This window comes from Hibiscus syriacus, unplaced genomic scaffold (genome assembly GCF_006381635.1).
Source record: "Hibiscus syriacus cultivar Baekdansim isolate YM2019G1 unplaced genomic scaffold, ASM638163v2 tig00000656_pilon, whole genome shotgun sequence".
Classification (NCBI taxonomy): domain Eukaryota; kingdom Viridiplantae; phylum Streptophyta; class Magnoliopsida; order Malvales; family Malvaceae; genus Hibiscus; species Hibiscus syriacus.
In genome coordinates, this window is record NW_024061805.1 from 86,870 (window position 1) to 112,268 (window position 25,399).

The 25,399-nt window shown below is 35.9% G+C and overlaps 3 protein-coding genes and 1 non-coding gene across 4 annotated transcripts; 3 read left to right on the top strand and 1 right to left on the bottom strand.

Moving 5' to 3' along the window:
* The first annotated feature begins 3,713 nt into the window (after positions 1-3,713).
* LOC120209618 lies at positions 3,714-3,792 on the top strand. Its single transcript, XR_005524419.1, has one exon. It is a non-coding gene; the product is annotated as a small nucleolar RNA R21 (small nucleolar RNA).
* A 4,251-nt stretch (positions 3,793-8,043) lies between these two features.
* On the top strand, positions 8,044-10,068 carry LOC120209334 (probable serine/threonine-protein kinase PBL23). Its single transcript, XM_039208382.1, has 5 exons — positions 8,044-8,191; positions 8,521-8,702; positions 8,814-9,003; positions 9,202-9,593; positions 9,687-10,068. Exons 1-5 carry the CDS (start codon positions 8,059-8,061, stop codon positions 9,912-9,914), a joined length of 1,125 nt encoding a protein of 374 aa, XP_039064313.1. The 5' UTR covers positions 8,044-8,058; the 3' UTR covers positions 9,915-10,068.
* A 6,701-nt stretch (positions 10,069-16,769) lies between these two features.
* LOC120209344 lies at positions 16,770-17,730 on the bottom strand. The gene has a single exon (XM_039208386.1). It carries the CDS (start codon positions 17,667-17,669, stop codon positions 17,355-17,357), a length of 315 nt encoding a protein of 104 aa, XP_039064317.1. The 5' UTR covers positions 17,670-17,730; the 3' UTR covers positions 16,770-17,354.
* Positions 16,856-17,347, top strand: LOC120209394. Its single transcript, XM_039208423.1, has one exon. The coding sequence runs from the start codon at positions 16,856-16,858 to the stop codon at positions 17,345-17,347; it is 492 nt and encodes a 163-aa protein (XP_039064354.1).
* Positions 17,731-25,399: the final 7,669 nt, after the last annotated feature.

A 25,399-nucleotide genomic window follows, 5' to 3' on the forward strand; every position in this document is an offset into this window, starting at 1 on the left:
TTTTATGGTTGGAGAATGAAGACAAGAAGGAGAAGATGGAGGACGAGAGATGAGTATCGAAGAAGAAGTGGGAGAATTGGGGGAAATGAATAATCAAGGGTTAGGGATTAAGATTGAGTTGAGAGGTAATTACCTGAGGGCAGAGCACGTGAAGAGCACGGGGGAATTAAAACAATTACCCAACAGATCCAGAATGATGGTCCAGTAGATACATGTGGAGCACAGGAAGCCCAGCAGAAGCCCAATTCCTGTTATGATAACAGAATTGGTTAGACGTCCAGCTGGCATAACAGATTCTACTATGAGTGTATGTAAATAAATGGCAATGTAAACAGAAAATGGTTAAGAAATGAATGAATGAACTTCTTCTCTCTGAAATCTCTCATATTCTCTTCTATTTCTCTCGAATTCTTCTCTATTTCTCTTCAATCTATAACAAGTTGCAACGCACTTGAATTTGGAAAAAAGGAGAAAAGAGAAAGAGTGGGGAAAAGGGAAGAATAGTGTTAATTATCAGCCCCAAATGAGGAGATGGAGGATACACAGGGGAACCAATAACGTCGACTTCCATCTCTATGACCATCATCATCATTGCAAGCCCTTCCTGCATCAACCAACAGGGATTTTGTGAGCCATATATATATAAAATAAATATCTCAGTAAGATGATAAACATGATTGTCTTTGCAATAACTTATGTCTAATAAAGTATCAAGGGCATCAATGGCATGCCATGTGTCCAGGAAAGCCGTATCTCTACCTCATCAACGGTCACATAGCCTTGAGCCTGAGAGAGAAACAAGTAGAGGATCAACTAAGCAACTATTTGCATAAGGTACTTGTTATACCACAATAGAAGTATCACTAACCTGTGCCATCTCCAGAATTGCATTATGATCTTTATTCAACTCAGTTGGAACAGATCGAACAAGCTTTTTCTTTCTAGCATAAATCACCTCAAATCCACTACCCAATGTCTGGAGAATTAAAGCAGTAAATGCATTTAAAAATGACAACATATAAACTAATCTAAGTTGTATAATACAACACCATTATAGACCATGTGGATGTCAGACCAGCAAGCAACAATACAATTCAACAACTCTTCAATGAAAAATGTAGCTCACAACAAAGGAAAAATGATCTGCCTTCTCAGGCTCTCCCTCTCGTCCTGAGAGTTGAAAAGGGAAAAAGGGAAAGCGCGATTGCTGGAAAACTCAACAATAATCAATATAAAACGAAAATGAACTAACTTTCTACTACAATACCTTCAACTTACTTATGGCACGCAAACAATCATCCTCGGATACAGCTTCACGATCATGTTTTCATTTCTGACGAAGCAATTTGCAGAGTTCTTGCAGGTCGATCAAACCTCCGTTAAGAGGCCTAGTTGCCAAGCAAATTTCAACAATTTGCACTCCTGTCTAGCCAAGTATCAAAACCGCAATGTAAGCACTCTACCAAGAAGTAAGATTTGACATAATCCTCCATGAAAAATAGGAGGAGTATTCATAATTTAATAAATTTCAACTTTGAAACAAAAGTGGTTATATACACAACAAGACAAACATAAGATGAGGTACAATCGTTTAAACTCCAAGAACAAAAATTCAAGAACTTGAAAACAAAAGGAAATTCCCCAATTAATTTTCTTTCTATAAAGGGATGATTTTCGATACCAACCAAGTTCATAATAGAAATCACCAATCCCTAAAAGCTCAGCCCAAAACCCCTTATTTGAAGCCAAAGGATCCACTCCTACTTTAGCACACATCTCGTGAAATTGTGACCTGAAAGTGGGATTTTTACGAATATCGTTTTGCGAAAAAAAAAGATAGATATTATAAGAAATAAAAGCTAAATCATTGAAACTCGTGATTTTTTAGACAACTTTTGTTTACCTTGTGTTTTCGAGCGAATTCTTCGAGTTGTGAACGAAAAGTGGCGAGTTGTTCTCTCATAAGATCGATTCTTAACTTGGCTACATTTTCTACCAATACTCGATATTGATCCTGATTTTTAAAATATATATATATACAATCGATTACAATTAGAATTTGTTGGCTGCAACTGAGATTAATTTCGATAATCGTAATCAAATTTAAATTGATTTCCGAAAACAAACCCTAGCAGCTGCAGCTGTTTGAAGGCATCCGATTCCAGGTCGTCTTCTCATTTAAATTAATATTTCTAGTTCATAATGAAATCAACTCATCGTCTTCCCACAACAGATCATGTTCAGTAAGAAATAAAGGTAAAAGTGTCTCCTTTTTCACTGTTTCAGTTCCATCACAAATTCGGCTTGCTTTTCCTTCACAAGTCAGCCCGTCGAGAATCAACAATGGTGGGCTCTCTTCTTGCAGAAACAAGGCTTTTCAGAGGAGAAGGAAATGAATTCTCCTTTCATTCCAACACCATACAAAACACAACAAATCTAGGCCTCATTCTTTTCCTATATTTTCTTCCCTTGTTCCACCAGTTTCTTGTACATTATTCTAACTTCAATTCTCTTTGCTTTTCTATTTCTCTTCAACAATGGCGAATTGCTTGAACTGATTAGAAGAAAGAGTGAAGCCTCACCAACATATCAGAGTGGCGCAGCGGAAGTGTGGTGTGCCCAATATTGTTGCTTCCTTTTTTTTTCTTCAAGGCCATAACTTTCCATGAACTTTTAAGTACATGATAACCCAAAGCGATGGAGCTCAAACTTTATTTGCTTAAACTGTTACATATCACCTTACAAAGATTTTAAGGTTCTTATAGTTCTTCCTTCATGCATACAATCCTCGCTTATCACAGGTAGACCACAGCAACAAAGTGAACTTATTCACTAACACTTAAAAGTTCAACTCATACTTGAAATATAGTGAACTTCCACTTGAGAAAAGATTAAAGCTCGACTCGAGCTGGAAAAAAGTTTAAACTTGCAAAATTTTCATATTCAATATATTAATTTTTAGCTGCTCGCGAGCTTTTTAAGTCAGACATCAAGTAAGTCGTTTTAGTTTGTTAAGAATTTAATTCGAGTTTGAATCAATTTAAGTGTTCACTAAACTTTGACTGAATCGATCTAAAATATTTAATCATCTGTCTCGTCTCTTTTATAGCCTTATATTCATAATATGATATTTTAAGTCTATTTAAAAGTTATTATTATTATTATTTACTACTTGAAATGTGTACACATATATTAAAGAAAATTAATATATGTTGATTGTAGATTTATATAACCCAATCTGAGTAAAACTCTGACTAATTTATCTAATATTTGCAGACTTAACTTTTCAATGGTTGGTTTCTATATTTCAATGCAAATCATGAAGCTTATTTGGGCTAGAAAATGCTAACAATGACTTCCATCCACCTGGGCCCAGCCTAACAGGTCTGTAATTTAGTAGTATAGGGAGGAGAAATTAGACAATTTACTTATATCTCCTCCTATGAAGCACCTGAAAACCCTAATTTTTTGAACTGGCAAAACCTTACCGTACCATTCTATATTTCCATCAACTAATTCGTTTTCTTTCTTTTTCCAGAAATGTGTGGTCATTAGTAGTTTCTTTTCTTCCATTTTTAATGTACTGTTGATGTGATTATGGAAACAAAGGCTTTTTTTTATTTATCAATAAATTTAGTTTTTTAATATCAACAATCTTTGCCCATTATCGTTCTCAAATAAGCTTTTCTTGCATTCTGTTGGAATTTGGCTTGAATCCCTGTGAAGATCAATTTCAATAACTAAAAGTAGTGGACTGATATCTCCATTGATGAACAACGAATTTGAGGGATGCGTACTCATGATTAACCAGTACTAAGTAGAAGTTGTTGATATTCAATTTCCGATCATTGTTTACCTGTTTTTAAAGCTTGGATTCACTCTTTTTTTCTTGATGTGCTTGAAACTGTTTGATATGAGGCTTCATTTTCTAAGTGATTCTTGTGTTTCTAAACCTGGAAAAATCTTTAGACGAAGTACTTGGATCTTAGCCTGGTATTCTCTGCGATTCTTTATGGGTCACTTTACTAGTTTGCATCTTATGATGATTGAAATGCCAGGATGTTTGAAGCTTTGGTGATTAGCTTTCAAGCATTGCCATTGAGATTCTTGTGTTTTCAGTGTCGTTTAAAGCTGTGTTGAGGTCTAATCGCTTAATTTCCATTTAGTTTGTGTTCTGCTAACAGGGTAGATCTGGGATTTAAAGTATGGGTTGGATGAATATTTGATCGCCTTGTGTTTATCGCGGCGGGAGACATAATCTGCAACATTCAGCTCTGGATTCTTAGGAAACTGAAGAGAATGTAAAGACTGAAATTTTCTGTGTAACTTGAAAACTGCAACGTTATTTTTGAGCAATGAAGGTGTTATTTTTCTTGCTATAACATGGTTGAACCAACTTGATTCACTAAAAGTGTAGCATGAAGAGCATGGAAATTTTCAAACTATGAATCTGCTTAAGAAAATCATCAGCTAACTGATCCACTAATAGAGCATCAACTTACTCCATTAAGTTATCTTCAAGTGGATGATCAGATATTACAAAAATACAATGACTAATCCAAATGAATGACTTGAGCTTTCCTAGCTGTTTTCTTCTCAGCAGCCAATCTTTCCAGCCCGCTAATACGTGCTTCGAGATGCATCCATGGGGTTTTCTTCTCCAAGTGTTGTTATCATCTTACATCTTGGGAGCTCATTATCTGCAACTGAACATTGACCTGAAGAGTTGTCACACTTGTCCCAAGATTTAAACATTTCTGATAATTGTCTTTTGATCTTCATCATCAGAATCCAGGCTTGCTGAATTCTCATGATTTCCACCCATCTTCTTTGGTCCATGAGTGTAGCGCTTGTAAACCTGATGTGGTTTGCTAACAGAGCATTTGGAAGGAAAACCATGAGGAACAGAGGGGCTAGCTTTATCTCCATTAAAAGAACCTTTGGTTTGCTGCATGTCTGCTTTGGATGAGAACCATGAGGAAATGGAGAATTGCTCAGTTCCCTTCCGAACTACATAAACCAGCTGCGATTCTTTTAAAGGCTTGCAAAGAGAGCTGGATGAGAGAGTCCCCTAAATGTAGGGTGGCTCGAGGAAGATGGTGATGAGACTTAGAGTGGATTCCACTGACATACATTTGAACCAGAAAAGGCTGCAAATGAAACACCATGGCTGCATCTGGAAGCACGTATTATCAGGTTTGAAAGACTTGTTGCTGCTGAGATGAAAGCAGCTAGCAAACCTCAAGCCATTCATTTGGATTAGTGATTTGTTTTGGTATTAAAAAGGGAACTCCATCAAGTAAGTAGAACTGTAGAAGCTCTCTTATTTTTCTTAAAAATATGATATTTGTGTATTCTAGGTATTTTTTAATATGAGATAATTACAAGATAATATCTATTTAAATATAATTTTTAATTATTTGATATGAATATGAACACCTCGTGCTTAAAATCGGAACCTCAAAAAATAACAATATTTACTTTACCACCGAGATTGTTTAATTTGTGTCGAATTTAAATAATCATATTTGAATGTAAAATGTGTGTACTTTGTCAATAATTAATAATCTGTCAATAATTAATAAATATTTTAAACAAATATAGCTTTCTAATCAACTCAAATTATTTTAAAAAATTATTCAAATTATTTAAATTTTCAGGATAAAATATATAAATAATCCCTAAACTTTTAGGATGTTTATATTTTGGTCACATAACATTTGAAATTTGTAATACAGTCATCAAACTTTAATTTATTTTTATTTTTGTTTCTGCCGTTAACTTTTTAACCGGCATTAACTTGGAATCACGCGCATCGAAAGCGCCTTTTACTAAGATCAATGTAGTTGTATGTAAACTTAGAGCAATAGCATGATGAACCAAGGAGTCTCCGAGACCTATTGTTAAGAATAGTGAATTATTATTTTCATTAACAATATTTAATCAGCCAGACAACCATATGCTTCGAATGCTAGGCCATTCGTTGAAGATAAAAGTACATCGAACCTATATAAAAGTTTTACCATGAGTAGATTAGATCAATTGGGCAAATATGGGTTCGATCAAGATTTGTTTTTCCGAAGTCCCAAAAGCAAGCATGACATCATTATGGACATAAAGTCCCAAAGTATGAAATTCTAGAAAGAGGTTGGCCCAACTTAAGTGGGATATGATAGCTTTTTTTAAGGTATAACATTCTTGCTAATACATTATCATCATTTTGTTGCAGATTGTAATCTCTAATAAAAAAATATAGATCCATGGGCAAAAGCTCATGTCATGATGAATCGTGTGATGTATTAGATATGGGTATATAATGCAGCTTGAGTAGTAAAGTTTTGTGCTATGAACGTATAAGCAAGTAAAGAGTACATGTGTTGAGATACCAAGGACGTAATAACCCCTAAAGAAGCTAGAGTAAATCCTAATTGAAAATGAATCGAATTATTGATTGTGTCATAAAGACCCTTGTGCCCACGCTCCAATCGTCATTCCGAAGGAATATGTGCTTCTAAAAAATCTTTTATATTGTAACCAATTCTGAAGTTAGTTCTATATATGACCCGTAACGAGAAAAAATACAATAGCTAAATGATAGTGTGCAATATCAGTTAGCCATAAACTTTGCGTTTGTGGATGAAATCCCCGAAAAAGGTTTAAAATGACAATTCCTGATCCTTAGGAGTTACTAAATTAATGACTATTTGAATCGGGATTTTGACCATAAAGGTTTCACTGCCCTGAAAATGGGCATAATCCTTGTGGATGCGGTAACACATCTAAGAAGTTTTTTGCTGACGTGGAAGGTAAACTACCGTTGACTCTCTTCTTCTTCTTCCTTTTCTCTCTGACACACTACTAATTACTGAAATTACATTTTTAACACATAACCCACCACTCCACCCTCCATTCTCCACATCGTACTCTCTAGAAACCTCTCAAAGCTTTCCCTTGTCACTCACAAATACCTCCGAATCTAATGGTTGCCGCAGTTCCATCGCCACCACCATCCGATGTCTCAGACCCATCCATGGCGGAAACAACCCCGAGAGATTTCAATTGGAGAACAATCCTTTTGATGAATTGAAATTAGGGTATCATAAAGAAAAGGAAGAATGAGGTTGAAAACCTGAAATGGGTCGGAGCAAACCCCAGTTTTCGTTGACCCAAAGGTCGGGATCTTCAGAGACTAAGTCGCCATAGGAAGGTCATCATCCTTGGGGGGAAGTCCAAGAAGACGAGTCTGATGGATCTGAGCCTGGTGAACAGTTTTTATATACGGTTAAAAAAAAATATTATTGATTTTGTTATTATTTTTTAATAAAATTGATAAAAAATATTTAAAATATTATTATTTATATTTTATTTTTTAATATTTTTTAATATTTTTAGTAAAGTGTCTAATAATAATAAAATCGAGAGAAAAATAATGTTTTAAGTAATATTTTACCGGATATATTAACAAAATTAATAAAACACTTAATAATAATAAAATCGATATAAATAATAATATTTTTAATAATTTTTTATCGATTTTATTAAAAAAAATCGAAAACAGTCAAACACATTTCATATTAAAACTGGGGAACGTGAGAAATTCCGTACAGGACAGGACATTGAAATTCTATCGAACTGGAACACAGTACAAAAAAACAAAAGATAAAAGAAGAAAATCAGATGAGGTTATAATAGGAAAGCCTGATAATAATAGAAAACCACCTTGATGTTCTCTGATAATTAAAACTGTCTCTCGTATTCTATATTTAACAAAACCCAATAATATTGTTGGCAATATGGGGCCAATGGGATCTGGAAACAACAGAGGCCAAAACAAGCACGATGACGAAACAACTCTGTTTCATCTCTCCATGGGCAAGAGAATATTAAGAAAATTCACAGCTCAGCTGTGGGTTTTCTTTATACTAAGATCATTTTATAAATTTTGATCAAAGGAAATTATTTTTGTTGTTCAACAATTTATAATTTTGGGTTTCCCAGAAATTTTGTCCGTTGATTTTATATCCCGACGAAGAAGGAGAAGGAGAAGAAGACCGAACAATGAACTGCTTTTCCTGTTGTATGTCGGAAGAGAAAATAAGCAGCAGGAGGACAAATTCCGAGAACGACTTCTCCGATGAGCCTAGAACGATAACAGCTATGCTTTCGTTTGCCAATATTTCATTCAAAAGTGGTACAATTTCCTCTAATTTCTCTTCAGTTTTTCTCATGTAATGGAAGGAACATGTTCTTATATTCATGGAATCAATCTGTTTGATTAAATGGGTCTTTGGAATAGATTTTTATTTGTTTGCAATTGCCGAGCCACGTTTGCCTTTGTCTATGTAACCACGGATTCGATACATTTGCTTTCATTGATATGGAAATATAAGTCTTGAATGCTCATGTTGAATACGTATTCGTGTTTGATACTCGCACCGATGATTAAAGTAGTTGAAAACTAGAGCTTAAAGGTGGTTGATTGATTGATGTTTTGAACAAAAGTTTCCTCTTTCATGGAAGATGGAAGCCGAAAGAGATACATTTCCGAGGAAATCGTGAAAAGGGGTAAAAACAGTGCGAATGCAAAGACTTTTGATTACCGTGACCTATGCACTGCTACTAACAACTTCAACCCTGAGAATCAGCTTGGTGAAGGGGGTTTTGGGAGGGTCTACAAAGGGCAGGTTGATAACCCGAATCAGGTTGTTCACACACACTCACATATATATATATATATATATATATATACACACACACATATATACATGCATATCGTATAGATGTATTGTGATATAGTTGTTACATTATATCAGGTTGTTGCTGTCAAGCAACTTGACAGGAATGGATACCAAGGGAACAAAGAGTTCCTTGTTGAGGTCTTGATGTTGAGCTTACTTAACCATCCGAACCTTATGAGTTTGGTCGGATATTGTGCCGATGGGGATCAAAGGATTTTGGTCTATGAATACATGCCTAATGGTTCCTTGGAGAGCCACCTTCTAGGTATGTTTTAACATCTAAGTTTGTGTTTAGACTCTGATACGAATAATGTGATTTGGAACTTCAAAGGCTTTCTTTCCATCATTTGTTCTTTGGGTGATTATGATGTTTGATAGTGTTTTACGATTTCCATTTGTATGACCGGGGGGGTTTGTTTTGGTGAAACGTATTCAGTTGTTTGTTTGTGATTATGCCCTTCAGATATACCCCCAGACAAGAAGCCATTGAACTGGGATACCAGGATAAAAGTTGCAATCGGTGCGGCTAAAGGCCTTGAATACTTGCATGAAACGGCTGATCCCCCTGTGATTTACCGTGACTTTAAAGCATCAAACATATTGCTGGACCAAGATTTCACTCCGAAGCTATCAGATTTTGGACTCGCAAAGATTGGTCCAACCGGAGATAAGGTGCACGTTTCCACCAGGGTTATGGGAACCTATGGCTATTGTGCACCTGAGTATGCGCTAACAGGCCAATTGACTACGAAATCCGACGTTTACAGCTTCGGGGTTGTGTTTCTGGAGATGATCACGGGAAGAAGAGTAATAGACACTTCAAGACCAACAGAAGAACATAATCTTGTCAGTTGGGTAAGCGTGGAATGTTCTATTTCTTCTAAACAATCATGAAACCGTGTCACCATTATACAAGTCCAACTTCCAAACACATACATTTCTTTGCAGGCAACACCCCTATTGAAAGATAAGAGAAATTTCTCACAAATGGCTGATCCATTATTGCAAGGGAATTATCCCAATAAGGGTCTCCACCAAGCACTGGCGGTTGCAGCAATGTGTCTGCAGGACGATGCAGACGCTCGGCCTACGATGAGCGATGTGGTAACCGCTCTTGACTTAATCGCAGGTAAATTACCGAAAGAAGAAGAAGATGGCGATGGAAAAGGCGAATAAGAACAAGAGCAAGAGCAAGAAGGAAAAGAAGAGTAGTTGAAAAACAAGAGTAGGCAGGGTTATGGAGACGGTCGTAAACCTCAGAAGAAGTGGCAAAGGGACAAGAAGAGGGTTAATGGAGCTTATCCGAACTCGTTTCATGGACTCGAAATCTTATCTCCTTTCATGGCCTGCTCTTGTAGGAGGGTACATGGAAAAGGAACTTTTGATGATAAAATGGCTAATGGCCATGGCATCTTTGAATTTCATGGAGCTTTTAGCATGCCAAGGCCTGCAATGTCAAATCATCAACCCAATTTTGCCTTTTGTTCCTTTTGGGGTTTTCTTTAGCTTAAAATTTGTTAAAACTTGGTTTATTTATTCTTTCTAATAGTTAGGATTGGAAGAAATTTCATTACACATTTTAGCCTGATTTAAAGCTTTAAATGTATATATATTTTAAAAAAATAATGGCACATATGCAATTTCCTTATATTCCATTCCCTAATTTAAAAAATAATAATAAATAATAAACAAAATACAGAAAAGAACAAGATATTGCATAAAACGCCAGCTACAAAATGAAATGGTCTACTCGAGAGTTTACAAAAGTGACGAAGAAAGAATACATTTTGGGGCCAAAAATTAATTAAAAGTCATAAAATTTTGAAAGGGTTAAATAAATCATTAACTTACCATTTTAGGGTCTAAAATATAATTTTACCAGCATGTTAATCTAACCTTTTATGAAATCTAAAGGGACTAAAGCAAAAATTTATCATATAGGTCGCGGCTTAGAAGTAGTATATAATTTATAGCAATTGCTGTTTGGAGTTGGAGACTGTGGAGAGTTTTACTTAAACGAAGGGAAAGTAGAGGGTTTAGGGGATAGTTTCGGTGCGGTAGACTAAAAATTGATTAAAATAAAGCGTTATCAGTTTTATTATTATTGGGTGTTTTTTACCGAATTTTTGAAAAAAAATATCGAAAATATTATTAGGCTTAAAAAATACCGAATTAACATAATATTTTCAGTAATTTACAGGAAAAATTTAGGTAATTTTAACTAATTTTATTATTTAAATAATAATAAAATCGATAAAATTTTATTTTAACTATTTTTAAACCTGCCGCAGTGTAGAACTTCCCAAGGTTTTAGGCTTTTCATCTCTATCTTTTTTTCTCTCCCTTCATGGCCTCAGCTCTGCAACTCCAGCAGTCAGTCAGTCACAGTCCAACTTGTAAAAACCCTCCAGAAATCCCACAATCTTAACCCTCAAATACCCAAAAAAAATTCCATCTTTGCCACTCCAAGCCACCCAACAAAACGGCTCCCTGTATGATGAACAATTATAGCGGCAACCTAGCTAGACTTGCAGATATCATGGCTGCTATGCTATGGGGAGTTTTTCTTCCACTTCCCAAAATGCCGCTACCCCTTTTGGTAGTAGACCAATTTTCCCTTCTTCTTCTTCTTGGTTTTCCCGTTCCCGTTCCCGTTCTCGTTCTCGTTCCAGGCACCACTTCTTGGCTTCTTCTAGAGCCTTGCAGAGGTTCACTCTTCCAATTCTTTTTTTGCCTTGTTTTTGTGTTATTCTGGAGTTTTTTGAGCTAGTTTCTTAGACTATTTAATACCCATTTATCCTTTCAGATAGGTATTTTTCTTTAGTGAGTCTAATTGGTTTTCGTTTCATTAGCTGCTGCTTCATGTTTTAGAAGGCTCCATTTTAGTCAAATGGGAAGCTGCCAGTTCACCGTGGCAGACACATAGCATTGAAAGCAACCTTAATGATTCTCTTTTCACAGCTGGTTTTGGATCATTGGAAGAATCGAAAAGGCAATTGAGTAACATGGGAATGGAATCAGGGGAAATGGATTGGATGATATTCTCAAGATCTTCAACGGCAATTTGGTAAGTGTCGCGGTCAGAGAGCTTGGAAAGTGAGGCTAAAATCCTTTGTTTTAGCTCTACCATTTCCAGATGAGTAGAAAGGGAAGAGGGTTTTGGAGGGTTTGAAGTATGTAAAGTTGAAGCCTTTGAAGGCTTTGTTGATTTGGGTGCTTGGGAATTACTCATTTCAAAAAGAAAAAGAAAAAAACAGCGGGTTTTCCATTAAATGAGGTTTTAAAAATCAAACAAGGAGAAAAAGATGAGAATTTGAGGAAATGGGGTTCAAGAGATGGGAGCAAACGAAGGGGGGGAGATGGGATCTTGAGGAAATGGGAAGTTTTCTGTAGAGTGATTGTAGAGACTAAAATGGGGTTCTTTTAGGAAATCATATTGTTTTGTGAATAAGAAAATGGGATTTTGCATACATTGGGGAAACTGATGAAGAAAGAGAATCGGAGACCTGAGAAAAGTGGGGTTTTGAGAGATGGAGTAATGCTTAAGGGCCAGTGAAAGCTGAGTTAGTTAAGAAAGAGAGGAGGGGTTTCTTTTGATATAAACGATTTTTATAATTATATACGATATGCATATATCATACAACGTTGAGAGACTCGACTCGAACGTAAAAACTAATCTACTAATTATTAAAAGTTTGAGTTATTCGAGTTGAACTTGAAAACCAATCGACTTGAATTTGATTTTTTTTTCAAGTAAAGTTCATAAAATTATAAATGAAATCAATTTGAGTTAAGTTTTTTTTCGAATTGAATCAAAAAAAAATCAATTTTTTCAAATCAAATCTAGATTTGCTAACTCTTAACCCTTACAACATGGTATAAGCTACAATTTATACATAGTGTAAGAAATAATGGCAGAGTTTGAGGATGTCTAAGGAAATACATCCTAATATAAGGTTAAGAAAATACGTAACCAGAAATATTAATATTTTTTAATATTTTCGGTAGGAAATTGCAACTGGAAACGTTAAAAGATTAACATATTAGGTAACGAAATTAACATTTTAAATAACGCTCTACCGAAAATATTAAAAAATATTAACATTTTCGGTTATGTCTTTCTTTAATTTTATATTAGACTGCAGAACTACCCCAGAGTTTAACCTTCATTAAAATCAAGATTGTTATAACCAGAATTTTACAATTCTAACATACCTTTAGAATCATTTTCCAGGGTATCAAATCAAATTTAATTCTCATTCACATGCTAAATGCCCTTCATCTTTGTCTTGCAATGGTAGCACTCAAAGTAAACATTTATTCATCCATAGATAAAATGACAAGCTATCATTGGTTATTGGAACATGGTTGGTGACTAGCAACTCATGTTTTTTCTTGCTGTAACATGATTGTCAAATTTATATTAAAAACCTCAAATAAATAATTATTTAAAAAATAAGACTATCCAGAAATTATTTGGAAAAATAACCCTCAAATCGTTTGTATCGAACGACCTCGCGGCCTGCAAATAGCGTGTTAAATTATCGCACCCTTCAACACGCGAGATATATCCGAGGTGGACGCACTTTTCAGGTAAGCCAACAAAACAGTTGGATAAAATGACCTCATGTATAGCGAAGCACGAGTTAGCCTTTATGGTCCAAAATATCGCGAGATTTATGGATGACATCGCAGCCTAAAAAGCACGAGAACAATAGATTCCCTACCCTCCTTTTAGTGTCCATAGTCTTTTCGGATACTATTTCTGGGTGGAAAATTAAATTTTTAAAATTTTTAATTATAAACGCGTAGTGTTGCAATTTATATTTAAGATGACTATAATATCATCATATATAAGACATTTTAAGAATGGTAAAAATGACGTTGAAAATAGTTAGAAATCATGGTTTTTTGAAGGAAGAAGAAAAAAATAGTTTGATAAACATATTGGAGTGTTATTTCTGACTTGTAAATATGAGTAATTTCAAAATTTATATGCTTAGAGGTATAGTATTCATCTTATATTCATGTTAAGGCTAATTTGGTCACATACGAGATATTTTAATGGAATAAAAATAGTGTTGGAAAAGGTTGGAATATTTGATTTGGTGCGTAAAGAAATCAAAAGAAATTTGAAAACTAAGTAATATGTGTTGTTAATTAAAAAAAATAATGCAAAAATTCCATTTAATTGATACGTGGGTATGAGCGATCGGGACATTTGTTCTTCGTGTGTTCGGGATTCCTACATATAAAGCATAATTTCGGTTGTCCGATTCTTTCTTGATGTTTGATCTAATCCTCGTCACAAAAAATCCTACATATAAGTTGCCACTTAACTATCTCATACAAGATCAGCGGGACTGACATGATGTACACGGGCGTAATAATCACTCGAATCTCATGCGATATACAGTCAGCAAAAGCAGCATCGTAGTAAGGTGTCCACAAGAACTATAAAATTAAAATTACATAATTTTGTTAGCTAAAAATCTCAAATAAATTAAATTATTCTAAAATTATAAGATAAAAGTCGAAGGAAAATCTTTTATTACCTGATGTCCAAATTTATCGATCAAGAGTCTGAAGTCTCGTTAATATGTTGGTAAGTGGGATGAGAGGTTTCATCAGTCCACTTATCATTAATACAATATAATTGTATTATTTGTTAGTAATATTATAAAAAAAAGAAAAAAATTATTTCTTTACCTCTTAAGTAATAAAAATTCATATGAGACATGTGTTTTAAGGATCGAACATAAAAATGACATTCGGATCCAAGCCCACGACTGCAACAATAATAAACACTCTCCAATGACATTTTTCATCGGATTTACGACTGTACAAAGCTGCCGGAACAAAAATGCCAAAATTGTTGACTCCCAACTTATATTTCTTGAATCACTCAAATTTTACAAATGATTCAACCATATCATATGCACCTTATTTCAAGATTTATCTGACATTAAAATCCTCCAATAACTTGTAGTATATGCACACGAGCAAATCGTTTCAAAAATTAATGAAATAATATAACTACTTAATTTTTAAAAAATTAAATAAATAAATTGAAATATTAATAAATATTTCATAGATAAAAACATTTATATTTACCTCATTCACTTCATGCTCCGTATTCTGGGGTAGGTTCGTAAAATTTTCATCCAAAAATGTAATTTTTATTTTTCCACCATTTCGTGCATCATCAGGCGGATCAATTCCGAGCAATACTTTATATACATTTCTAGAGGCGCAAGCAACACCAGAATTAGCTACTCCATCAATAAGCAATCTCATATGAAATGTAACATCTTATAGGTTAATAGTTGACTCCCCACACGGTAAATGAAACGTGTGCGTCTCTGGTATTCATTTTTCCACCAATGCATTTATAAGTGGAGAATGCAACTTCACACCGTCACCAGTTATACTACTGATATAATTGAAACCTGCTAAATATAAATAGTCAATAATATCCGCATCGGGTGGTGTTACACGATTTATATGACACTCTAATGCACATTCATATTTCTACAAAATATAAATATTAAAAAATTATTTAAATACCAAAATAAATAAATAAATAAAGAGTAAAAATACAAAATAATATTAATTAATTTACCTCATCATTTCACCTCCAATAATCGAATACGTGACTTCGATCATATCTTAATAGACTCCTTGCCATGATATGAATTCTTTGAATATGTGAATATATGAAATAGATGGTGTGGTGATGAATAGGAGTGAAGTGCTCTATTTATAGCCCTTCTCACACATGAAGAAGTGTTGTTTTAAATGCAACTCGTGTCCTACAAGATGTGAATTACGTTGAAAACACGCGAAATTTATTTCGTTCCAGTACCTCGCGGTTTGCAAGACGCGAGGTCCTCATAAAATATCTATTTTACACATATAATTTTTCATTATTTTAAAATTTACAAAATATATTATAATTAATTTTTTATAAAATATATATTTTAATTACTATATTTATATATTATTATATTTTAATTATTTATTATATTTAATAATTAATATTATTATTAATTATTATTATATTTATTTATTAGTTTAATTTAATTTCTACTTTTTAAATTATGATGCTATACGAAATTCGAAAGAAACTCGCATTTTGCAGGCAACGAGATCCCCATAAATCTCGTGATATTTTGAATCATAAAGGCTACCTCGCACTTCACAATGCGCGAGGTCATTTTATCCCATTGTTTTATTGACTTATCTGGAAAATACACTTAGGTCAGATGTATTTCCTGTGTTGGAGGATGCGATGATTTAACATGCGGTTTGTAGACCGTGAGGTCGTTCGATGCAGACGATTTAAGATTATTATTTCAAATAATTTTTAGAGGATCCTATTTTTTAAAATAATTATTTATTTGAGATTTTTAATATAAAATTATCAACAGTGTTGGTGTACTGGTCTGACAAGAAATCAATGAGACATAAAACAATTGCACAAAAACTTAGATTTCAAATGCCCAGAAGATTAGACATGGTTCTTCTAAAGATGGTATAGTTTTTCATTCAAAGGTCTTAGTCTTTTAAGTCTTGAAATCTTGATGGGTTTTGTTTCTTCTTTTAAAAGTTTTAGTTTCACTTTTTTAGTTGTGTTTTCAATTCAACCTGTCATCTTCAAAGTTGCTGATAGTTCACACTTTAATGCATTTGGTGTTATGTAAAGGAGTAAGCCTTTTCTTTTATGTGAACCTTCAATGACCTGCTTAAAGTGTTTAACTTGTTTGTGTCAGATTTTAACTGTGTAATGATTACTGGTAGTTGGGATCTTTCGAAAGTTTTTCTTCTTTTGGATTTCATGATTTGTTAGCTGCCTGAAATTTGGTGAATGTTCTTACTTTTTCACAAGTATTTGGTGCTGTTTCTGCTTGATTCTTGGTGGGGATCAATGTTTTCTTTTTTATTTTATGATGGGATTTTGATGCAGAATATGGAAAACTCAGTTTGAAGATGAACTCTGCAGTTCCATATTCATATGGATTAACTGGGAATTTTCTTCTTACATTTATGGATTTGCTGTCTTTCTTGCAAAACAGGCTCTGTAAGGCTAACAACATCTTAAAAATATAAAATGAAACATGGTTCAAGAACTAGAAGCTATCAAGGGAGGTGGAGGATCAAACAAGGTGGGGACTAAAGGGACAACCAGTTCCCTGATGACAAGAGAACTGGACTCCGTTAAACCGACACAGCAGACACCGGTGTCTGTTGGACACAAATCTCAGAAAATTCCGGCATTGATCGCCTCCGGTTCTTCGACTCCTAAACGACCAAAGCTGAGGAAATCTTTGGATGGAGCAAGTACCAGTGGCAATGGCAGCAACAACAGTTATAAAAGCTTGTCCAAAAATCCCCATCAGATTCCAATGCTTGATTTTGTTGACGTTGCTTTAGATAGAACTCCTAGCAGACAGAAAAGTAACAAAAAAGCGTGTAACATTGTTGATTTTGTGGACATAAAGTATGGGAAGCATCCCGGTAGAGCACGGTCGAGCCCGCGAAGAATCGACTCAAGAAGCTCGGGTTCTCTAAGCTTTCCAAGAGCTTTATCTAGACCTGCAATTTCTTAACATCGGATTACAGGTTCCGGTAACCGAAACCTGAAACCCCAACAGGCCTGTTGTCCGAAATTTCCACCATGGAACACATGCTCGGTATTAGCCTGCTGCTTCCTCTCTTTTTCTTCTTCCGAGTTGCTGCAACTGGCCCAACATTGGAACGAGGCTTCTTCGGGCCATCCTTGCAGCCTAATTCGAGCTGGCTGAAGTACTCGATCTCTTGCATTATCAAGGATCCGACCGTGCCTCTGGTGCCGATTTCAACAGGAGGATTCGCAATCACAGCAGCCATTTCAACCGGAACACTCCCGGTACGAGTTTTCAATCTTTGCATGCTTCGTTTGATGGGATTAATGGAGTGTGTGAATGAAAAGAGGTTGCTGTTGTTGCCTTGATAGTGAGATTTCTCTGAGACAGGGCCATGGGCAGTGTTTGGACGTATACTAAGTATGTCCAAGTGAGTTGCTTGCCCCATGTTGTTTATCTAAAAGTGAAGAGCATTTTGGCTTGTTGGGATGATTAAATGATGCCCCTTCATCATTGTATTCATGTGCTGGCGGTTAAAACATTTAAGCTTCTAACTACTGTGCCGCTTTTCTTTTAACTACTTTGGTTTTTTATTTTAAATGATGCTTGGAGGGTCAAATATATATCATACTTTTAGGTTAGGGTTTAAGGCTTAATGCATTAACCTAACTTTTTCTCGTTAATAGAACCTAAGGATGGACATTTGGTATGAACTTGATAGGTTCTGATTTGATCTTATAAGATTGATTTTTTTATTTGAAAATTGAAGTTTGATTGGACATTTTTAATGATAGGATCAGATTAAATCGAGTTTAGATTTAAGGTGGAAAATATCTAATCTGATTCGATTTAATCTAGTAATAATAATATAATGAACATTTATGTATTTAAGAAAAATTATTATAATATCCCTCTATACGTTTAGTTATGTCCCTATTTCACCTAATAAAATTAAGAAATATATATATATATTGGATAGAGCCGGGTGTAAATTTTGGCGATTTTCCCCAAAAATCACCGGTGATCGGTATATTTACCGATCTAACACCGGTCAGATTATATTTTCTGATCTAACACCTGTAGCAGTAAAGCGCGACCCCTGAACAGCGCTATACGTTGATTTGGTGCCACGTGGGTATAGCGCGCCCCTGTACCGCGCTATTCGCTAACTGTGTTACACGTGGGGTATAGCGCGCGCCCTGCTCCGCGCTATATGCCATGTAGGGGTATAGCGCGGATCAGGGGCCGCGCTATACGCCGTACCAAAATTATATTTAATGCGGTCCCTGATCCGCGCTATATAATAATTACATATAACGCGGTGTAGGTACCGCGTCTTATATGTTTATAAATACCTCGCATCTCTCCTCACATCTCCTCGTATCTCTCCTCTCTTATAAATTAATACAACAATTCCGTCAACGAGTAATAATTCTGGCAATCTTCTTATATTTGATTTAGAAGTTCGTGCGATTTTTCGTTATAAGGTAATTTTGTTATAATTTTTTAATTATACTTATTTTTTATTATCATTATTTGAAAAAATATTATACTAATTATTTTTAATTAATTTTTATGTTTGTAAAATTGAAAAGCGGGAGCATACGTCGAAATAGTTTTGCGGTGCAGGTAATAATATAAAATTATATTATTTAAATTATTTACGTTGATGTGTAAAAAAAATTTGTGTTATATTTTCGTTCATATATAATTTATTTAATCAGGTTTGTTTAAGTTATTTTTTTTGCAGATATAATATTACCGCACTTTTAAACTCAAAGAATGGCGCGACTTTCAGCTATTGTTTATTATGATGGTGAAATTTGAGAAGATGAAACCGACGTTGTTTTCGTATCAAATGAGCATGTTAAAATATCATTTAAGAGAAACATAATTCTTGAGGAGCTGATAACGAAGATTTCGAGGAAGATTTATGTTGGAAGTAACAGAAGAATGTCGTCGTTGCAGTACAGATTTCCAACATCATTGTTGCCATTAACTTATACAGCGTTCGAACTTTCGAACAATGATGATGTTCAAATGATGGTTGAAGCTCAAAGTAATTATTCAGATGCCGCTATTGAGATGTATGCATATTTTGTTCAAGTGCGTGCTGTTCGGGGTCAATCTTTAAGCTCACACTATGGGCTGGCTGAATAAGTTGATCAAGTTAACAGCCCGACTATAGTAATGTGTAATGATTTTAATGCCATAATGGGGAGACATTCATCCACAACTCCTTACGATATGTACCGAAGTGGGTCAACAAACAATCTGTATGGTAACACCGCATCCAGTTCAAGGGGAAGGCATTCATCTGCAAATTTCTTTGACCATATAGAGATGTCATCGACGCAACCATCTGTGCAGTTTGCATTTGACACGATGGCTTCAAGCTCCAGGGGGAGGCATTCGACTGTGAGCTTTTTCGATCTCAATGTCGATAAGCCTTCAAGTTCAAGGGGAAGGCGTGCAAGTAGTAGGTTCTTCGACCTAAATATGGAGAGCATGGAGGAACCATCATCTCCACCAGAAGAACCGCTTCGTGAGCCTGGTGCGGATGGTGTTGAGACTGGACTATTCATTCACCCAGAATCACCGCAATTCAACTCCGATGATGATGAAGTTCCAGGAAATGTGGCACAAACTGACCCTCCTACACACATGTATAAAGCTGATTATGGTGCAATGTACGGGCCAGAATTTGCGGATATGCCTCATCTCGGTGACTATGGATATTACTCATCAATAAATAATGGTGAGTTATCTTTAGGCATGGAGTTTTCAAGCAAAGAAGAAGCGATGATGGCTATCAAAAATTACAATATCCGTAATTCTGTTCAGTCCAGAGTCAACCGATCGACGACCAAAAAATATGTATGCTACTGTGCCCAACGCGAAAACGGATGCAATTGGATGGTCAGCGTATCGAAAATGAAGAGGAAAAACAACATATGGGAACTAACAATATACAACGGTCCTCACACATGTTGTGCTGGAGGGGTCAACCAAGATCATCCCAACTTGGACTCTGAAATGATATGCCAACCCATCATGCCCATGGTAAAAGCAAGCTCTCATATAGCTGTTGCAGTGTTGATTTCACCTATACAATCGCAGTATGGGTACACCGTCTCCTATAAAAAAGCTTGGTTGGAAAAACAAAATGCCATTGTCAAACTTCATAGCGAATGGGATGCATCTTACAACGAACTTCCAGGTTGGTTTAGGTTGGTGCGGACATTGAATCCTAGGACAATTGTGGACTTCGAAACCTCCTATGCATACCATAATGATCGAGTTCTTCGCGATCGATGCCAATTCTACCGGGTTTTTTGGAGTTACCCACAGTGCGTTAATGCTGCCAAATACTGTAAGCTTGTGGTTCATATCGACGGGACTTTCTTGTATGGAAAATACAAGCAAGTTTTATTATTGGCAGTTGTCCAAGATGACAATCGTAATATTCTTCCAGTTGCTTTTGCTCTCGTCGAAGGAGAAGATACAGATTCTTGGGCTTTTTTCCTCCGAAATTTACGTGCACATGTTATCACGAGGGAAAACATCTGTGTCATTTCAGATCGCGGAGCTGGGATCAAAGCAGCAATGGAGTCTTTTGGTCCAATGTGGCAACCACCCTTTGTCCAACATAGGTATTATCTCCGACACATTGCTGCGAACTATCATGGAAGGTACAAGAAGAATGATGAGCGTCAATTAATTGTGCGCGTGGGTAAGTGAAAGCAAGTTAGTAAGTTATACATTTTTTGATCATTTTAATTTTGCAAAGAAAGCAAGTTAGTAAGTTATACATTTTTTGATCAGGTTACGAACTATTTCCTCGAACGCTTGAATCAATGCTTCAAGATTTGCGGGCGAAGAACGAGGAAGGATACGATTACATCAGCCTCATCGATAAAGAAATGTGGACGAACGCATATGATGGTGGATATTAATATAGGCACATGACGACCAACTTGGCTGAGGCAATCAATTCAACCTTAAAGGGTGCACGTCACTTACCTGTAGCGGCTTTGGTAAAAACTATATATTTTTTGTTTGGGGGCATTTTTTGCGAAGCTCGGGGGACAAGCTCAAACCTGGATGCAAGGCGGTCATGTCTATCACCCTAGATTAGTTGCAGATCTACAGAAAAAAAATTGCTGCATCAAATGGAATGTCTGTAACAAGCTTCTCAAGAAGACATGAAATGTTTCGTGTCATAGAGTTGCCGCGACCTCTTCAAGGGATTGAAGCTGTGTCGTTAAGAGTAAATCTAAGGGACAGAACGTGCGACTGCGGGTTTTTTCAAGCTCTGAAGTATCCATACTCTCATGTGATAGTAGCTTGCTCGCATACACGTCAAGACTATAACCATTTTGTGGATCTCGTATACCTACTATCTGAAGTTTTTAAGGTATACGAATTTGAGTTTCCCCCATAGGTAATGACAAAGACCCTGATGAGGTTCAAGATTGGCTTCCGATTGTACCAAATCTGAGTTTATTGAGGGAGTGTGGTCGTCTAAAATCCAATCGAATTCATTGCGTTATGGATATTCGAGAAAGATCTAGACAAGACAGAAGATGTGGCCATTGTAGAAACACAGGACACACTAGAAAAACATGTCCACTTCTGTTGTCATCAAGTAACAATTGATGAGGAAATGATGTATTTGTTTATCAAAATAATAATTCTTTTATTTTAATTTGCATTTACTTCAAGTTAATGTCATTCGATAATCGTTGATGAAGATTAAAAAAACGAACACAATCATTAAATTTTATCAAACTAATAACAATTTGGTATTTAAATACAACAAACTTACAATAAGAATTAAATGGTAAATGATAACCAAATTACAATAACTAATATTAAATGGTAATAAACAAAATTAACTGAAATATATTAAAAAAAAGTCCAACAAATTTAACAAAATAAAGTAAGTATTAAATGAGAAATAATAAAAAATTACAATTAAACAAAATAAGTAAATACAAATATAATAAAAAAATCTATCGATGCCTGCGCCGCGAATGTGTTCCGCAGGGCGGTGGTTGTCGGTCTCGAGGAGGATTTCTTCATATCACTGGTTCTGACTCCTCGTTGTCATCATTGTCGTCGTCGTCGTCACCATCGTCATCATCGTCTTCGTCGTCCTGAGCAGGTACATTAGGTTGATGAGCAGCTGATGATGATGAAGCACCTCCATAGAATAAGGACCCTGGAGGTGTATGACTGACTATCCCACCGACCTGCGAAAACTGGGAAAACTGGGAAAACCCAGACATCGCTGAGTGTGAAAACTGTACAGGAGGTGTCTGTGCTGCGGCCATGGGTGATGAGGCTGAACCTGCCAAATATCCAGCATATGAACCCCAAGTCGGATCTACAAACATAGACCCATAATATCCTCCAGGAGGGGTCATAAAACCAGGTGAAGGCGGCGACATCTGGTAATAGAAAGGCGATGACGACATCATATATGGCTGCGGTGGCTGCTGGGAAGGTCCTGCTGGTGCAGCTGAGGATGAGCCGGAAGCACCTGCTCTCCGTCTATGAGTCGGGGGACGATGGTGCTGTGTCGGTGAACGTCTCTGTCGACGTCGTGGAAAAGTCTGCCCTCGTGCATCCTCGGGAAGTAGAAACGATTTCCCGTTACAGTTGAACCACTTATAATAATCCTCAGCATACATCAAGAAGTCAGTAAAAATGGGCTCTCTACGTGGAAGGCGCCGATGTCGATCCTCCCACAACACGACCCACTCATGATGCCTCACCAGCCAATCTGTATTTGTCTTGCCGCGTCTATCTAAGCTATGCAACTCGTTCATATTGCGAGGTGCTTTCGGAATTGGTTGAAAACAACCAAACTGCCGGAGCACGCGATCAATGGAGTGCCACTCGACGGTCGCATAACAGATCAGAGGGACCATCGCTATCCAAACATCTGATGGACCCCTCAACTCAGGTGGGATCACCGCCCTCACATCATCAGTAGAATATGTCACACATTCAAACTAAAACAAATAATATATAATTTTTATCAAAATAATAATCTAATTATATAACTATAATCTAAAATCGATTTGTATACATTAAAATTCATACCTGTGTGCCAGCCTTCTGATCGATTAGCACCCTATTTTTTTTCTAAATCATCAGGTAGCTCCTGATGATTTTTCCTATCAGTAGACTACCTATTCAAGGAAAAAAATTGTTATACGCTGTATAAAATTATTAATATACAAAATCAATTTTATAATTACCTCAGAAGTAGTGAAAATACGAATGGGTTCTTTACAACATGACATAAAAAGGGCAATTGATACCATGTCCAAGACTGCAGCAGCAGGAGACATCCGCCGATAGCATTATGTCTGTAGTCAGTGGCTCCACACATCTCCCTGTACAACAAAGCCAAAACTGCCGAGCCCCAACTGAATGATCCAGCGAGACGAAAGTCGCTAAGATGTCGCAACCACATGCAGTGAACTAGGTTGCGCGATTTGTCCGGCATCGGCAACCCTCCTATCAACTGCAGTATGCATGGCCGTAAATACATCTTAACCTCATCCTCAGAGACGTCTGTGCTCAACTCCCGAAAATTGACATCTAACCAATTTAACGGTATCCTACCTCCTATAAAATTTTCCGGGACACGTCCTAGACTATCCCGACACAAAGTAGTCCAAGAACCAGAAGCTATCCCCGATATCACATCTCCATCCACCGGAAGCCCCAGGTGCATAGAAACATCCTCAAGCATGATCGTGCACTCTCCGCACGGAAGATGGAATGTGTGGGTCTCCGGCCTCCACCGCTCTACTAAGGCAGAAATCAGGTCTGGCTCTATCTTACAGTGACCCTGATATCTACCTATGTAACCGAATCCAACCTCTACTAAATACGGCAAGACACGGCTGTATATCACTAACTTAAGATTCCTAATAAAAGGATCTAATACACGGTCATTCTCCTAAAAATAAATAATTACAAAAATTAATTATTACTCTAATAATCATGCATTAAATAAATCAACTAATTATTACTAATAATTTAAATTAAATTAAAACGTTAAAATGTTACCGTATCATCAAAGTGTCGAGATATTTAATTATTAATCTAATAATCATGCATTAAATAAATCAACTAATTATTACTAATAATTTAAATTAAATTAAAACGTTAAAATTTTACCGTATCAGCAAAGTGTCGAGATATTTAATTCTTAATCTAATAATCATGCATTAAATAAATCAACTAAATATTACTAATAATTTAAATTAAATTAAAACGTTAAAATGTTACCGTATCAGCAAAGTGTAGAGATATATGATTTCCATCCGAACGAAGTAGACTGTCTTCCATTATATATCTGCAAAAGAATTATATTAGTAAAATATTAAATAAAGTAAATACATAATAATAAAAATATTATAAAATATACCTTAAAAAGATAGAGTATTTGAGAGAAATTTATAGAATCTGGTGTGATAAAAGTGATTGAGGATAGGGGTATTTATAGGGAGGATGGGGACGTGTATTTAGGGGTATAGCGCGCCCCCTGCACCGCGCTATACCCCACGTGTCAGATACCCATGTATAGCGCGGATCAGGGGGCGCACTATACCCACGTGGCGCCAGATCACTGTATATCGCGGGGCAGGAGGTGCGCTATACCCACGTGGCGCCAAATCAACGTATAACGCGATTCAGGGGCGCGCTTTATTGTTATGGGTGTTAGATCGAGAAATATAATCTGACCGGTGTTAAATCGATAAATATACCGTTCACAGTTGATTTATTGAAAAATTGCCGTAAATTTTATCTTTTAAAATCAAATCAAACTTCAGTTCAAATAAAATTTTCTTTAAGTTCAAATATAATGTAATGATGAATAAAAAAATATTATACTTGGGTCAAATTTAAGTAAGCCAAAATCCCATCAAAAATATATGAATGCTTAATGAATTGAGTAGTTTGTAAGTAGTTCAAGTTTGATTTGATCAAAACTCGATTAAAGCTCGACTTGAG

What these genes read in the sequence shown, in the direction of transcription:
- LOC120209394 (XM_039208423.1), top strand. Translation starts at nt 16,856, where the DNA reads ATGGTTCAAGAACTAGAAGCTATCAAGGGAGGTGGAGGATCAAACAAG.
- LOC120209344 (XM_039208386.1), bottom strand. Translation starts at nt 17,669, where the DNA reads ATGCAAAGATTGAAAACTCGTACCGGGAGTGTTCCGGTTGAAATGGCT.
- LOC120209334 (XM_039208382.1), top strand. Translation starts at nt 8,059, where the DNA reads ATGAACTGCTTTTCCTGTTGTATGTCGGAAGAGAAAATAAGCAGCAGG. An exon ending in CAATATTTCATTCAAAAGTG is followed by an intron (nt 8,192 to 8,520) that starts GTACAATTTCCT and finishes CTTTCATGGAAG; the next exon opens with ATGGAAGCCGAAAGAGATAC. An exon ending in CTTGGAGAGCCACCTTCTAG is followed by an intron (nt 9,004 to 9,201) that starts GTATGTTTTAAC and finishes TATGCCCTTCAG; the next exon opens with ATATACCCCCAGACAAGAAG.